General features: G+C 43.2%; 1 protein-coding gene across 1 annotated transcript in view; it reads left to right on the forward strand.

Annotated features, from left to right (window-relative positions):
* Positions 1-15,164, forward strand: part of LIN7C (lin-7 homolog C, crumbs cell polarity complex component) — a 34,926-nt gene extending 19,762 nt beyond the window's left edge. Inside the window, exons 3-5 of the mRNA XM_073604538.1 lie at positions 1,574-1,645; positions 5,099-5,308; positions 8,745-15,164. Coding sequence (XP_073460639.1) covers positions 1,574-1,645; positions 5,099-5,308; positions 8,745-8,900 — 438 coding nt within the window. The 3' untranslated portion in view covers positions 8,901-15,164. The remainder of the gene's footprint in view (positions 1-1,573; positions 1,646-5,098; positions 5,309-8,744) is intronic.
* Positions 15,165-17,485: the final 2,321 nt, after the last annotated feature.

The following is a 17,485-nucleotide window of genomic DNA, read 5'->3' on the forward strand; positions in this document are numbered from 1 at the left end:
CTAAGACAGCAGCTCCCACTGCTGTTTATAACAGCCACTGAGGAGAGAGAGGGGGCAGAGCCATGCCACAGCGGTGTGTGTGAATAGACACACAGAGTCGTGGCTCGAAGCCCCTATTGCAAGCTGCTTGCTCTGGGGGGGCATTTGGCAGGAGGGAGGGGCCAGGAGTGCCGGCGAGGACCTGAGAAGAGGAGGATCTGGGCTGCTCTGTGCAAAACCACTGCAGAGCAGGTAAGTATGAAGTGTATTTAAAAAAAAAAACTTTAATATCACTTTAAAGATGTCCCTGTGAAGACTTATCCAGCAGTGCAAAGAACATTGATGAGCTGCATAATGTAATACTCCTAGCATCCAGTCAGACTTGAAATGGCTCACCGCTGGATACCACAGTTTTTACTTGGTATGCTGCCTGCATTTTACAAGCCATTAATAAAATGCAGACTGTGGTGTAGAGCTTGCTTTGTCCTTCATAGTGTTCTCTGCATAACTTTTATTACCATTGTCCTTTAAAGGGTCAGTATCACCATACACCCTCACTGTTCTTACCTCTGTGAGTGATGAGCTGTCAGTGCCCACGCAGCCAGTGTGGGGAGGAAATCCCAGCTCTTCTGTCCCATCTTTCTGCAGGGCTCCCTGGACAGATTAGAGTGATTCTTTGTGTCTGCACTTACCAATCAGAATCGTTCTGGTCTGTCCCAGGAGCCCTTATGAAAGAAGGGGTAGAAGAGCCTAGGATTTCAAACCTCCAGACAGCTACACTGGTTGAACTGACAGCTCATCTCACACGAAGGTATGTACAGCGGGGGGACCTGGCAGATGCGGAGGGTGTACATTGTTTAGTCAACCTTTTTATTTTTTAAGGAAAAGGTGAACATAAAGTGTCACTAAAGGCGAAACTCCTTTTTTTCTTAGTTTTGGATAGAGTGGAGAGGGATTAGAACACCTGTCAACTTTCATTGCTGTGTGGGTCCCACACCTATTTATACTGCTTACCCTTGTCATCGAACGTGAAAGTAAAAGTAAATCATACATTTCAGGTTGACATCAGAACAGGAATGAAAGTGATATCCAATGGATATATTCCCCCCGGATTCTCTCACTTCCTGTTTTGGCTATGGGACAGGAAGTGGAGGGAAATCTCCCCAATGGGACACAGGTGGCAAAAAAAATAAAAAACTGACAGGGGTAAAACCGAGCCTTTACGCCATCCAAAATGAAAACATTTTTGCCTTTAGTGGCACTTAAAACTTTAATGTTTGCCCCTTTCCTCCTTGAACGCCATGTAGTAAAAAGCTTTCTTTCATCCTTGCTCCTGACATCAAAACTGCCATTCATGTCAAACTCCTACTGCATATGCTCACCACTGGCCCTATTTATTCTTCTGGCTCTGTCTTTACTCTGTCCTTACTCCTGGATGACTGGTGAGTATGGACCAGCCGTAGAATTATTCACTTAGAAACCTGACAGGTTAACTTTTGGAAATTGCTAGAAAAAAAGATAAATTTAGTTAAGTGTTTGTAGAAAGAGTTTTGAGAAGAAAGCACAGTTGATAATGTTGTCTTAATTGTTTAAGGTTTATGAACATGTATATGAGACTGTGGATATCAACAGTAGCCCAGAGGTGAGAGCCAACGCAACAGCAAAGGTAAGGTCCATCATCGCCTTTCTCATATGACAATTCTCTACCAATATCTGTTTCTGTTCAGATGACTTCTAATATACGGTATGTTATTGCAGATCCTTTTCACTGGCCTGGTGCCGCTACTTTTTATGAAGGTGCAAGGGCATCCTGTGATTCTGATGGCTGATTAGTCTGCTAGAACTGAATGTCAGATTTTCTTTGGATGTAAAGATAGCATACAGTAAATGGTCTTTGTTTAATGACAGCATTCCTTTAAAAAACAAAAAAAAAAGAATAATTTAAAAGAGAAGTGCAGGATCCTCAAAAAAAACACATGCTCACCTAGATGGCTGCAGCATTGATCTGAGCTGCAGCTGTCCCCCACCAGCTCCACAATGAGGACTGAGCGATCAAAGCCCACTGATCATTCAGTTCTCGGGTCCACTGTGAGCAGAGCCGTGACTATCATTCACCGCTGTCTGTCCCTCCAGCTCTCAACTGAGTTCTGGGCTGTGGATGAGGCGAGAGCGGCTGGCTCAGGCTCTCAGCCGCACTTAGAGTATGAGCCAGGTGCCAGTCAGGCATCTGGGCAGATCCCGACATTATTGCCGGGATCCCTTTAGAGCCTAGATCTTCAGTGACAATGCTCAGTCTTAGTGATCGTCTGTTAGATCTGGCCATTGTCACAGTGAAGGAGATCACCTGCTTTGCTATACCTGGACCTGACCAGGATTGGAGTGGTTGCAAAGTAGAGAGGAGTGTAGATGGATCGATGGTAAGGTGAGGTTAAAGTGATAGGCTTTATTTTTACATTTTTTTAAAATAACAAACGTCATACTTACTTCCACTGTGCAGTTCGTTTTGCACAGAGTTGCCCCGATTCTCGACTTCAGGGGTCCCCCGGCAGCGCTGGTAGCTCCTCCCCGCATCGTATTACCCCCTAGGAGAAGCGCTGTCTCGGGGGGGGGGGGGGTTACCTTGTGGGCGCGCTTCCGAGTTCAGCATCTGCATCCATAGGTGCGGAATGTAGGACTCGGCCTCGCCCCCCGGAGCCCGCGTCATTGGATTTGATTGACCGCCGCGGGAGCCAATGGCTGCGCTGCCATCAATCTATCCAGTCAAGAGCCGAGAACCCGGGGCAGAGGGAAAGAGCGCGTCTCCAGCGGGGGGGGGGGGGGTTACAGGACTCAGGTGAGTAAAACGGGGGGCTGGGGGCCGGTCACTGCCAGAAGTTTTTTTACCTTAATGTATAGGATACATTAAGGTGAAAAAACATGAGGGTTTACAACCCCTTTAGGGGGGCTGTCACTTTCCTCTGCATGGTAGTCCTACAAGCCACTTATACTTACTGTACCTTCCCAATGCTCCCTCACTGCTCCATTCAACTTCTGGTAATAAATACACCTAGGCATGAGAAAGCTCCAATTTGCGACTAGGAGCTTACACAGGGCTAAGACTACAGTGCTGGGTGCCGGAGCAGCTAATCACCAAGCACCAGCAATGTCAAGTGGGAGGAAGGTGAGTAAAATGCTCCACTGTTTACAGAAGTATTTCTCTTCATTCCCATGAGCCAATGGGAGTGAAGGAAATGTGAAGTAGTGATGGAAGATTTTAATAGCTAACTCAGTATTTTAACTTTACTATGGCAGCCACCTATGCGGTAGATCTGACTCCAGGCAGGTAGTGCTATGGTTGGGATTTGAACCAACCACCCTAGTGCTGCTGGGCGGAAGTGCTAACCACTTAGACACTGTGCTGTCCTGTTTTCAGAAGCTCAGACAATCTTTATAAATTCTGGTCTTTTAACAGGTGTAGAGGAGCGAATACTGCAAATAAACAGGTACAACTTATGTAGGAGGATTTGTTTCATCTCTGTGTATCGCATTTCACTGGGTGTATGTGAGGGTTTAAAACCACATTAAAGTGGTTCTAAAGGCAGAAGGTTTTTTACCTTAATGCATTTTATGCATTAAGGTAAAAAAACTTTCTGGGTGCAGCCCCCCTATACTTACCTGGGCTCTGCCGGGTCTCTCTCTCTCCTCATTGGCTCACACAGTAGCGGGAGCCATTGGCTCTTGCTGTTGTCAATCACAGCCGTTGAAGCAATGACAATGTCCATTCACAGGAGCGTGACTCAGGAGCCCCCATAGCAAGAGGCTTGACAGGGGGAAGGAGATAGGACCACCAAAGGGGTACAAAAAAAGAACAGGTTTGGGGCTACCCTGTGCAAAACCATTACACAGAGCAGGCAAGTATACCATGTTTGTTATTTATTTATTTTTTTATTACAACCTTTAGGCCCCTTTCACACTTGTGCGACTTGTCCTGCGACTTTGGACTGCAAAGATTGTGCATGATTTCCAATGAGTACCATTCATATCTGTGCAACTTCAAAGTAGTTCCTTTACTACTTTGGTCCGACTTTGATACTTGGTGAGGTCCATAGACCTCAAGTTTACACAGACATTCCCTGAAATCGCTTGACTTTCAAGTCGCGGCAGTATGAAAGGGGCCTCAGGCCTCATGTACACTGCTGCTGGTAAACAGACATATAGGATCAGTTGGGTGCCCCCCTGAACTCTCCTCTGTTATTTTATCAGTACATGTACACAGGGTAGTTTATAGTAGTTTCTGTTTAGAGTTTAGAAGCTTTTTTTTGGAATGCCAAAAAATGGGTTCAGACGGATGTTCAGAGGCATTTGCCAAATGCCTGTAACAGCTTGTAAACGTGGTAACTCGCGTTTTGCAGCGTTTCGTTTACAGACATTTTCCATTTTAACAAAAACTTTTTTTTTTACAAACGCTTCTAGACGCAAACGCGGCTAAACGTACGTTTTTAGGTGCCGGTTTCTAGCTGTCAAGTTTAATCGTTCGGGAGAGGTAAACAACGTCCCGTGTACATGAAGCCTAATGCCGCGTACACACGACCGGACTTTCCGGCAGAATAGACTCCGACGGTCTTTCCGACAGAGTTCCGCTGAAACGGACTTGCCTAAACACGATCACAGCAAAGTCCGATCGTTTAGAACGTGATGACGTACTACGGGACTAGAAAAAGGAAGTTCAGTAGCCTATAGCTGCCCTTGCGTCGTTTTTGGTCCGTCTGAATAGCATACAGACGAGCGGTTTTCCCGATAGGAACTGATTCCGTCGGAAAGATTTGAAACGTGTTCTATTTCTAGGTCCGTCAGAATTTTAGAAAGAAAAAGTCAGATGAAGCCCAAACACGATCGGAATGTCGTCGGACCTTTTCTGCCGGAAAGTCCGCTCGTGTGTACGCGGCATAAGAATCGTATAAAATATAATATTGCCATCTGTCCACTAGATGGCAGTAGTAGCATATCGATATTTAAAGAAGAGTGCTATATTGGTTTAACCTGCAGTTTACACCTCCATGCCATCCTTTACTGAATTATGTTCAGAAGTGAATTTTTTTTTTTTTTCAACTTTACATAAAATTATCCTTTTATTTTCTAGGCTACTGTAGCTGCATTTGCTGCAAGCGAAGGCCATTCGCACCCCAGGGTTGTTGAACTCCCCAAAACAGAAGAAGGCCTCGGATTCAACATAATGGGAGGAAAAGAGCAAAACTCTCCCATTTATATTTCCCGCATTATCCCTGGTGGAATTGCAGACAGACAAGGCTCTCTGAAGCGTGGGGACCAGCTTCTCTCCGTGAATGGGGTGGTAAGAATAGACTTTGCCTCTTTTGGTTATCTGCAGAAAGAACTGTTTTATTTGTCTTTAGTAACTAGTAGGGGGTCGACCGATTATTGGAGCAGTTGCAGGCATCACCCCAGGTACCATTCTTTAGAGCGGACGGTCAGTTTTCTTGTAATAACAACCGATGCGGCTAAGCAGCCGCTTGGCTGTTATTACAAGCAGCAGACTCTTTGCCCCCCCGCCACTCCGCCCGGGTCTCCCATCCCACCAGGAGGCCTGAGCGACCAGCCAGCACGTCCTCCGGCTGGCCAGAGACCCGAACAAAACCAGAATCGGCTTTGGTTGGGTCTCGAATCTAGTAACCTGGAAGCGATGTCATCACATCACTTCCTGTTTACTGGAGCCTTAAAGGCGCCAGTTTTAGAAAATCGAAAGTATTCAAAAATGCCAGTCTTGGCGTTTTGAATACTTTCAAGTGCAGGGGAGGGTTTTGGGGTCTTATAGACCCCAGATGCCTCCATAAAGAGTACCTGTCACTGCCTATTACTGTCACAAGGGAAAAGTGATTAAAAAAGCGATTAGAAAAAAATTGAAAAGGTCGGTGTAAAAAATAAAAGCTTTAAATGTACAGAATATCGGCACCTGATATCGGCTATCAACCTGAAAGGCAGCCTAAAAATCGGTATCAGTCGACCCATAGCAAATAGTCATAGCATGCAAGTAGGTATGAAATGGGGGGGGGGTCAGAGGATCTGACTCAAAAAAAAAAAAAAAAAAAAATTGTCTGAACAATTGTGGCATAAACAGTAATGCTTATATCAGTAATGCGTACATGTTTACCAACTGAGCAGGCATTTATGGCTGCGATTCCTGGGGAGTACAGTAGAGATATTCTGGAAAAATTAATTCTGGATAACCAAATCTTTGCTGCAATTGGTTGGCCAAGAGGTGTTTGTTGCAGTTTTAGGGCGTTCCCACTTTTTTTTTACAATTGATCATAATCAGCAAGATCAACAGTCAGTCATCTTGTGGTGATGGGTACCTTTAAACTTCAACTTCAGGCAGATAAACCAGCTCATTGAGGTAGGTGTTCATTAAAAAAGACATTAAGGGAATGAATTTTAACAAAGAGCAAATATCGCCATCCGCTCTCCTTTATACACTGCAGCGCTAGTCTCTACTGCAGCCTGAATTTTATGTCCCATTCATATGAGGGCCAAAGTGGGGAACTTGTCTCTCATGGAGCACCCTTTGCTTGATGCAGCAGAGAGGACACAATAGTCAGAGGATAGGCTGGTCATATTACTTTGACAGCTCACATTTAATTGAAACAAGACCTAGTTGTATTAGCTAGCAGCAGCAGAGAAAGGTCAAGTCACCAGGCTGCTTCTGCTATCCGGCAGAACATTGTAAATCTCAAGACCGGATGGATAGAAATCATTTGGCAGGTAAAGCATATGCCCCATATGAATTTATCTGATTGTCAGGAGTTTAACTTTAATCAATTTTTTTATGCCCTAAACTGACTGCTTGCTGTTGCCAGCACTAACCGTTATTTTGCAGGCTGATAAATGAGCTTGCTGAATGTCTTAAGGAGCCAAATAGACATAATTGTTCCACCCTCATGCATTGCTGTCTTCTCTATAAACATCACTGCTTGGCTGAACATTCATGTTTATTCCTATGCAGAGAGAGGAAGGATGGCCAGGCATTATTACATTATCAGGAATAATGGTTATCAGAACAGGTTTTAAAACCTCCACTGTTGATTATCTACCATGTTAAGTCAGCTGAGAGTATTTTATATTTCTGAGGGCTTCTATTGGAGAGTTTTATGCACTTGCATTCTACTATGCATGCCTAGTGTGGCAATAGAGAGGAGTTCCCCCTCTTGCTAATTTAGTTTTATTTATTTTATTATCAGAAAGGAGAAGAAGGGGCAGAAACACAAAGGCAGAGACTCCCAGATATAAAGGAACAAGGGCATCTTATGGCAGAGAGATCTCTCTAAGAGGGGTCAGCAACCTGTAGATCGCAGACGGATGACTGGTAGATCGTGCTCTGAGCTTGCTGACCCACCATCCCAGAACATCAAACTGAGTACAATGCAGAGGGACTACTTGTAAATTTGGAGGTATAGTAGGGAACAAGAGCCGTATAACCCGATGTCTCCTATGTAGTGCCGGCTCCTGTCGCATGAGGAGTGATACCAACTGCACTCCACCTCTTATTTTGGCTAGTGGTCTCCAGAGTGGTGCCAGCAGCAGGAAAGAAGAGATCTTCAGGTCAGTGTGAAGCAATACACTGGGCAAAATAGTATAGGGCTGCTTTCACACTCTTTACCCACACCATGGGTGTAGTGTACAAAAATCAGACAAGAAATGGAACTGTCAACCAGAATATTGAATATTGAATTAGAGCGGAGACTGTGAGCCAGGCCTTCTCGAACACATCAGTGTCTGACCTCACAAATGCACTTCTGGAAGAATGGTCAAACATTCCCATAGACACACTCCTAAACCTTGTGTGTGGCCTTCCCAGAAGAGTTGAAGCTGTTATAGCTGCAAAGGGGGGGCCAACTTAATATTGAACCCTACGGACTAAGACTGGGATGCCATTAAAGTTTATGTGCGTGTAAAGGCAGGTGTCCCAATACTTTTGGTAATATAGTGTATATCCTCAAGAAAATTCCATACAACAGTGCTCCGCACACATGCAAATAAATGTATCACTGCAAGCCCCTGTGCAAGCTCTCACCAGGAATTGTGGACACACTAGGTATATACCTATGCAGGTCTTTAAGGCTTCAGAGTAATGTTATAGCATCCGAAGGTGTGGGGACCATATTGCTGAATCCAGCTTGGTAGGAAACACAAAATCATAGGAGATATAACGCAATAACGTTTATTTTAAAATATGCACTTCAAATCCCTCCTCTTCCCTTAAAAGCATTCAAAATACCAAGATCTGTGTTTTTGAATGCCTTTGTTTTTTAAAAAAATGGCGCAATTGACATCCGGATAAAGTGGAAGTGATGTCATGTCATCGCTTATCTCCGGTGGGACCGAAGAGCCCAAGCAGACCACGGGAGGGGATGTGCCCACCCCACCCCCGCTGCTTGTAAAAGCAGTCCAGTGGCTAGTTAGCCGCTAGGATTGCAACCGGTATCGGGGTGATGCCTGCTATAGTCACCGATCCTGGTATAGCCACCGACATTCCAGCGATGTACGGGAACGTCGCTGGTCCAGAAGGGGTTAATGACTGCAATGTAAAAATAATGCTCAGTTTTTTCCTGCAAAAAGATGTGCATTTATTATTTTTTTCCAAAATTTGAACTTATCCTTTAAAAATGGAAGAAATGATTGTAACAGCAGTAAAGAATTGCTCACTAACTCCCTGTACTGTACTATATTCTCTGATTTTGAAATACGATTGCTCATCATATTTTTCTCTTTCGCAGAGCGTGGAAGGGGAACATCACGAAAAAGCAGTGGAGCTCCTGAAAGCCGCCCAAGGCAAGGTAAAACTGGTGGTCCGGTACACCCCTCGAGTCTTGGAAGAAATGGAGTCACGCTTTGAAAAAATGAGATCTGCGAAACGCAGGCAACAAAACTAAGAAAAGCGCCATGCATACAAGACACAAACTTTCTATTCCACTCTAGAATAAACCAAGTTCCCCGTGAACTCTACATCCAATACAAAACTGGTTCTAATTTCCTCCTGTAGCGCACACAGCTGGGAATACACTACCGTCTATGTCTTTATCACACAAACGTTTACAGGGCAGTTTTTACTTACCCTCCTTTTTTAAATCTTAACAGAAGTACAAAAAAAAAAAAAACAATTTTTATTATAGTGGTGTATAATACATTTGTAAAAGGTGTTTTTTTTGTTTTGTTTTTTCAGTACTATAACCGTATCTCTTTGGTAGTCAGTGGTCAAGTGATAAATGTGTTAGTGCTTGTTGTTTCAAGAGAACCTGTCACAACTTCAAGACTACTAAGATGAAAAGGTTTTGTTAAGGCACTTGCAATGCAAAAGCTGTGGCTGCCTTTCTTTTAAGTTTTTCTGATAAAAGTGCTCTAAAAACACATCTGATGTTCCGCTGTGCCTGCGACACTTTGCCGGAGTGTTTGAAGATCACTGCTTCAGCCTGAGGCATCGGCTGCTCCTCCCCGGCCCTGGCATTGCCTCTGCTCCAGGCAGCGGCTGGAGAAGCCTTATGTGAAGTAGTTTATGCAGCTCACACAAGGCTTCCACCCATAGCACTTCTGCAAAGTGTTGTAGGCACATCAGAAATACTGGACGTGTTTGCAGGGCACTTTTATCAGAAATAAAAGGCATTTATTGTAAGTGCCTTAACATTATCTCTTCATCTTAATAGGCTTGGAGTGGTGACAGGGCCTTTAAAGAGCCAGTCTGTTCAGAACTGACATTCCAGTTAGAGAGATGGCAGGTAGAGATGGCTTAAATCAACCGCTAGATTTTTATATCTCTTTGTAGTTCCAGTGGTAAGTTCTCCCCACTGGGTTTTCTTATTTTGACCTCTACATACAAAGGATTCTCACTTCTTTTGCTGCAGCAAGAGGACACTAAGCTAATGAAGTACTTAAGAATACATGAAAACTCCAGAAGGACGGTACTGGGAACAGAGAGCTTGATCACAAAGGTCCTAATAAATAAATATATATATATATATATATATATATATATATATATATATATATATATATATATATATATATATATATATATATATATATATATATATATAAATGAAGCCCTCTGGTATCTAATTAAAATTTAATTTCAGTTTCGGGAGTGCTGACATTTATAAAAATAAATAGGTCACCTTTCAGCAATTGTTCCAGCAGTTTCCTCAATTGCAAGAGATTACTTTTAAACTTATACAAGTTTCACACAATGGGTGCTCCAGTCTGGAATTATAGCAGTCTTTCCCAATTAGGGTTGCTCTGGAGCAGGGGTCTCCGAATTTTTTGAACCAAGGGCCAGTTAACTGTCCTTCAGACTTTGAGGAGGCCGGACTGTAGCCAGTAGAAAATGCCCTGGTGTCAATGAGAGTAAATAATGCCCCATCATTGGTAATAATGGGAGGAGTATTGCCCCATTGTTGGTATTAGGGCAATAAATAGTGCCCCATCATTGGGAGGAATAGTGCCCCATTGTTGGAATCAGGGGAAGGAATAGTGCCCCATCATTGGTGTCAGTGTGAATAATAGGGTCCTGCAGTGGGTGTTCTTGGTAGGAATAATGTCCCATCATTGGTGTCAGTGGGAAGAATAGTGCCCCATTGTTGGTACTAGGGGAGGCAATAGAGCCCCATCATTGTGGTCAGTGGAAAGAATAGTGCCCCATTGTTGGTATCAGGGGAGGGAAAAGTGCCCCATCATTGGTGTCAGTGGAAAGAATAGTGCTGCATTATTGGTATCAGGAGAAGGAATAGTGCGCCATCATTGGTATCAGTGGGAAGAAGAGTGCCCCATTGTTGGTTTCAGGAGAGGGAATAGTGCCTCATCATTGGTGTCAGTGGGAAGAATAGGGCCATGCAGTTGGCGTCAGTGCGAGGAATAGTGTCCTATTATTGTGTCAGTGGGAAGAATAGTGCCCTTTTGTTGGTGTCAGTGACATGAACTAGTGCCTTGTATCAGTGGGAGGAATAGTGTCTCAAGGGCCTGATAAGGGCAAGCAAAGGGCAACTTCCAGCAACCAGGCCACAGTTTGCAGACCACTGCTGTAGAGTTTGCTCAGGGTTCCCTGAGCCGTGAGCAATACCAGATTGATTCCCTGCATACAATAACTGCCAATGTAAGGGAACAATTTCCCACTAATTATTAAAAGGGGTCACGTCTACACTGATCACCAGTGCAAGCGGGCTTGTTTTTAATGACTGACCACCAATGTAAGGAGACACTTTTCCACTGAATAGTGTAAGGGAACACTATATTTCCCCAATCCTCTTCCAGGATAGCAGGCCTACTTTTTAGATTTGCCGTCCTGGAAGATTTCCAGAAACATCATTACCGGTAAGTGTAACTGGGGATTTTTCACATTCTGTGTTTTTTACTGGCCATTCACATATTTTCTTGATTATTGTCGATGTTTAGAGCAAGGGAATGTAAAATATGTGGTTCTGGGTGTCATATATTCTTAGTATGCTGTATTCTTTTTTTTTTTTTTTCTTTTTAAATCTTTCAGCAGCTTACTGATTGTGTTATTTTACCAGGATAGTTAAACATGTTTAGTATGGGTTTCTTGAGACCTCAAAATTATTTCAAGGGTAAACAAGCAAAAAAAAGGGTGAGAGAGGCCAAACTAGAGTATCTACACTACCTATCTTCACTATGTCCTCTTGCAGCAGCTGCTCCTAGGCACCACTTGAGGGAGCTGTAGAGAAGACAAGAGATGGACTTTGTATTGTGATAATGAGTAAGTCCATCCCTTCTTAAGTTCAGCCCCCTCTAGTGGTGGCTGGAAGAAGCCAACACAATACTTCCAGGTTGGAGCATCTCCTATCTAAAACTTCAGGCAAACAGCAAATCAGTTCATCCTTGAAATTGACTACAGCCACAAGTAAAGTGCTGAAATTACACATTACCTTTTAAAACTGTGCACAATCTATTGTACTGGAAGACTTAGATCAAATATTGATATTGGTTGTGTAAAATATTCTAGCTAGATGAACATGTTAGTTTTGTACAGTAATGTGAAATGTAATTTTTTTCCATATAGAAATTGTCATTGTGATCCTGTCATTTAGTGAGTTGTAGAACTTGTCACTGTGCTCCATCTTGTTTAGTGACTTGTGGCATTGATTGTTGTAAAATTGTAGTGTCACTTGTGTGACCAAGCCAGGTACGCTAAAATTTCAAGACTGTATGAAAGAAAAAGGTTAAAGGCTGGGTAGTAAAACCAAGTAAAGTATTCTCCGGCTATGACTTTCATATGTTTGTATACTCACTGATTCAGAATTTAACTTTAATAAATATGAAGATTTGTAGCTCGGCCACTGAAGGGAGCTCTCACCCGGTTCTACCACTCTACTTTTTGCTTAAAAGAGAAGTATGGGTTTTGGGGTTTTTTCCCCCCATCATACTTACCTAGGTGGATGCAGCATCGGTCCGATGCTACATCTGTCCCCCATCGCCTCTACACTGAGCAATCGAACGTCACCAATGGTTCGGTTCTCACAGCTCCCTGAGTAGAGAGCTGCTGGCTGTCAATCAGCATCTCTCCGCTCTGCTCCACACTCACTGGAGCGCTGAGCTGTGGAGGGGCGGGAGCGGCCGTTTTAGGCTCTTTTATTGTCATGGTGACGCGGTGCCTGGCCTGATTCCTGTGACGTCAGCAGAGAGCCGACTGATAATGGGTCACAGGGGTGCAAAACGAATTGCACTCCTGTGACCCATAGGAGAAGCCCAGCCAAACGAGCTTAGGCTGGACTTCCCCTTTAAAGCTGACCTTAACACAAAAGGGGATGTCCTGCTTGTTTGCCCCCCCCGCCACATTAGGCATTTATATATTTTTGGGGGGGAGGAGTGGGTATCTGGTTTTGACAGGTGCCTGCTCCCAGATCACTGCAGTGATTCAAGCAGAAGTTCTCTACCCCCCCCCCCTTCGCCTGCAGCCTTCTGGGACACATCAGAGGTCCCAGAAAACTGCGGGACAAGTCACAAAGTGCAGCACAGCTTGCAATTGCACAGTGTGAAGCTGCTGACTTTTCATTATTTTTTTTGGGGGGGGTTGAAGCGTCTAAAAGCGCTAATAAACCGAAAACCAAAAATGTAATATATTGTCGCTTACTAATCATTATAGGTGGTGGCTGCTTTAATTTTCTGGCTTTAGACTTTTCCCACTCTGTTTTCACCTGAAGATCTGGCCAGTAACACACCTTCTATATTGGAGTGCCTCAACTCTGGGGGAAGGGGCACAGGGGCATCTTTGGAAAGCAACATTGTCAGTCTAGAGGGAAGGGGAGTGTTAGATGTACTAGCAGATTTGCACAACCAAATTGCATTGTATGCTAACCGTTTCAGGTGTCCCCAACCTGTGAAGCTGATGAAGGGCCAAGATGCCTTAAACTGTTAGCATATGTGCCTATGAACCTTTATTTGCACTGCAGCAGAAAGTAAATCCATTGTGTGGATTGCCATTTGGGTTCGGATGCTAAACTTCTTAATGGTGTTTGGAGCATATCTGAGCGTTCTGTCACCTGAAGCAAAATGCCTGAAGCTCAAAAAATGCACAAACTTCTTTTTGGGCAGATTACAGGCGTTTTTCAGCTTTCCACTTGAAAACAATACGCTCAGATGTGAATGCAGCCTAACTCTTTGTTTACTAGGCTTGAGAACTGCATTTCACCTGCTGGTGTGGTTAGCATTAGGTCACCGCTAAGTGACGGTTTATAACTGTGCATGTATTAGAGAAGAACTAACTTAGTTTATGGGAGGGGATGGATTTTTTACACCAAATAGAAAGCAGGTGAAGGTTTTCTATTTAAACTTGGCAATCCCTTGGCTTTGCTAAAGATTATCAAAGAGGAAATAAACCAGCTTAATGGTTTCCCATGTAAAGGAGGTTTTATTTCTACAAGAAAAACAGAAATGGAAGGCGCGCACACCTAGTGCATTACCAGAGATAATTTAATAATAAGAAATTTTTGTATAAAAGTGGGTACTCACAAAATGCAACTGACAAAGAGCCATAAACACAGTGCATGGACATGCACAGAATACGGGGTACCACTAACGCGTTTCGGGGGCACACCCCCTTCCTCAGAGCTAGGCTAGTATGTATGTAGGGACTTAAATTAAGATGTGTTGTGCTTTGAAATATAGTTTGCTAGTACTGGACTAGATTTGTCTACACTACAGAATGCTGTCATAGAAGCTCCCACCATATAGTCTCCCCATGGTAAGGGACAAGGTTTGTTCAGAAAAAGGTGCTTATGCTTACTATGCTATATATTGAAAGTTTTACTGCCCAGCCTTGAAATATTTAGATTTGTCAGAGAATAGTGGAGGTGCGTTTTCCAAGTATTCTGTTAATAATTTAACCAAAATGGATTCAGAGTGGTGTTTTTTGCTGCTGTAAGTAAATGATTTTGTGCATAACACTAACGACAAACGTTCAAATATTTGTACATCTTGCATTGATAGAGGTGAGAGCATTGTTCCATAACTTATACCCAACAGTGATCAGTTATCATTCAGTGAGTATGACTTCACTAAACTGCCATTCAGAGAAAAGTGACAGTGCCTTCATTCACCCCCTCTCTGACCCCCCCCCCACTCTGGCTCTAACGTGACCAGGCTTTCATGATATAGGGGGCCATGTGACCTGCCTTATGTGACAGGTTACATGCCTGAATGACCAATCACTAGGCCTACATACTGTCACAGTGATGTCTTATTCTTAAACAAGCTCTGATGCCAGAGCTCACCCAGAGTTTGCGCCTGAATTATGAAGAAAATATCCATCGGAGAGTTTACCTATGGTGAGCTATCAGGAGACAGTCACTTTGCCCTGAATGGGACAGTAACTCTTTAAATCTGATTGCTGTAGGTTAGCGCATATCATTGCTCTCTATATTGCTGTTATATAAGTTATGTGCTATTATTAAGTGTGTTGAATGGTGATTGGTATTTAACTGTACACTGTTCTATCCGCGACGCTGAAGTCCTCCCTTGTATTGGGAAACAATTTGCAAAGTCCCTGGCTTATATCAAACTTTCAAAGATGGCAAAACTTAAAGTAGGACATTAAAATGGATTAAAGCTTAAAACTTGGACCAATATGAAGTCTGGTGCTAGTTAAAAAAAAAATTGTTTTAGTCCATTAAATATAAAATTTTGAATATTAATATTTTGTATTCTTTCAAGCCAGCAGGCTTTACATTTTTTCATGTTTTCCATGCTCTGCTTTTAGCTTCTTTGATGTAAAAAGCTTATTGTTTGTTTTATAGACCTTAAAAGCTCAAACTGCAATTTATACTCACGAGTGAATGGCTCATGTGAAGCAAAGAATGTATAAAACAACATTAAAGCTGAACATTTTTTTTTCTACTATGCAGTGGGGCTGTGCCTGCAATGCATGGGTTAATTGCTCCTTTTGGTCTAGGGTAGCGGTCTTCAAACTACGGCCCTCCAGTTGTTCAGGAACTACAATTCTTATCTTGCCTAGTCAGAGTTCTACAATGCCTCATGGGATGTGTAGTTCCACAACAGCTGGAGGGCCGTAGTTTGAAGAATTCTCGTCTAGGGATTCGGAGAGCCGAGATATTCTCACCTAATCCTCTGATCCTCCCAGAGCAAGACTGGTCCCCTCGGCTCCTGTCTCCCCCGCTGCAGTCTTGTGCAGTAGACTGTCTCTGACTTCATCATGCCCATAGATTGGCTCTGAACGTGAAGATGTCAGAACAGTCCACCGCTGGACGTAGGGGAGTGCCGTTTTCTGGAGGATCGAAGGATCTGGTGAGTATAGGCACTGTGTTCACCTCTAGACAAAAGGAGAAGTGAACTACTGTGCCCGCACTGCATGGGGAAAGAAAACTTGCCCAAAAATAAAGAGAGTTAAACAAAAACTAGCAAGTTTCCCTTGCAATCCCAAGGGCTGGCCTGTCTTCCCTTCACTACCTGTTGACCAAGAACAAGCATGCATGGCAGGAATTTAGACTTTTCAGACATTGATTGAGTGCCTGTTCCAAGTCCCTAAAGCTGGCCATACATCCATACATTTATACAATTTTTTTTTTATTCAATTTCCTTTAGATTTACCTTCAACTATGTATTATAAGGGTCTGCCTGATTGCATACAAATTTAAAGTATTTAGGTTTGACCTGATATTATATGGTTTTGGGAAATCTAAAAGAAAATTGTATAAGTTATGGCCATTACCACGATGATAGCCCAGGAGCCAGAAAGACGTCAGTGACAACTTGATTATTGCTATCCTGGAAGTTTCCCTTTTAAGAGCCAAAGGAGCTGTGAGAACCTGGGATTTTCAGTTGACAAAATCTCACAGCTGAAAGGCCAAAGAGATCCAAGAAGCCAGCAAAGTAATCATTGTTTTCTAGACTAATCCTTGTGATCTCCCAGTGGAATCTGCCACTCAGCAAATGCTAAACTGTTACTCCACAAGGAGAGTCTAAATCTAGATCTCTGTGATCACTGAGTCCAGTCAAGTTTTTTTTTTTCCTGTGGTGAGCCTTCAGCATGAAGGGGATGTGGGGGTAGTTTGGCCCTCTAATTGCGTTTGATGTTTTTATATGACCAATCTCAACAATTAAATTTATCTTGGACTCTTTAATCACTTTTGTTCTAGTGCTCCTGTTTGTGTTTCTATGGGCAGCTTAAAAATAAAATTGAGATTTAAAATTGTTGTAGATGAAAAACTGAGGTGGTGCCTTTATCAGGTTGTCCTATTTAAAGTGGTTGTTAACCCACTTTTATTAAATGCTTCCATCCTCTCGGCACCATTATAATAATTGCCCCTGTGGCTGTGTTCTGAAAAAAAACTGCCCGATTGTACCTATATGAGCGCGGCGCCCGGAGCTCAGCTGATTCCTCTGTTCTCTCTCAGCTCACAGCTGCAGTGGGTATGGCTGAACCCTTCCACTGACATCAGCTGGGGAGGAGGGGGAGAGAGACAGCACTGGGAGCTGCACTCATATACAGTATCTCACAAAAATGAGTACACCCCTCACATTTTTGTAAATATTTTATTCTATCTTTTCATGTGACAACACTAAAGAAATGACACTTTGCTACAATATAAAGTAGTGAGTGTACAGCTTGTATAACAGTGTAAATTTGCTGTCCCCTCAAAATAACTAAACGCACAGCCATTAATGTCTAAACCGCTGGCAACAAAAGTGAGTACACCTCTAAGTAAAAAATGTCCAAATTGGGCCCAAAGTGTCAATATTTTGTGTGGCCACCATTATTTTCCAGCACTGCCTTAACCCTCTTGGGCATGGAGTTCACCAGAGCTTCATAGGTTGCCACTGGAGTCCTCTTCCACTCCTCCATGACAACATCACGGAGCTGGTGGATGTTAGAGACCTTGTGCTCCTCCACCTCCCGTTTGAGGATGCCCCACAGATGATCAATAGGGTTTAGGTCTTGAGACATGCTTGGCCAGTACATCTGGGCTAAACTCCTCAGACATTGTTTTGGCACTCT

This window comes from Aquarana catesbeiana, linkage group LG11, assembly GCF_042186555.1.
Source record: "Aquarana catesbeiana isolate 2022-GZ linkage group LG11, ASM4218655v1, whole genome shotgun sequence".
Classification (NCBI taxonomy): Eukaryota; Metazoa; Chordata; class Amphibia; order Anura; family Ranidae; genus Aquarana; species Aquarana catesbeiana.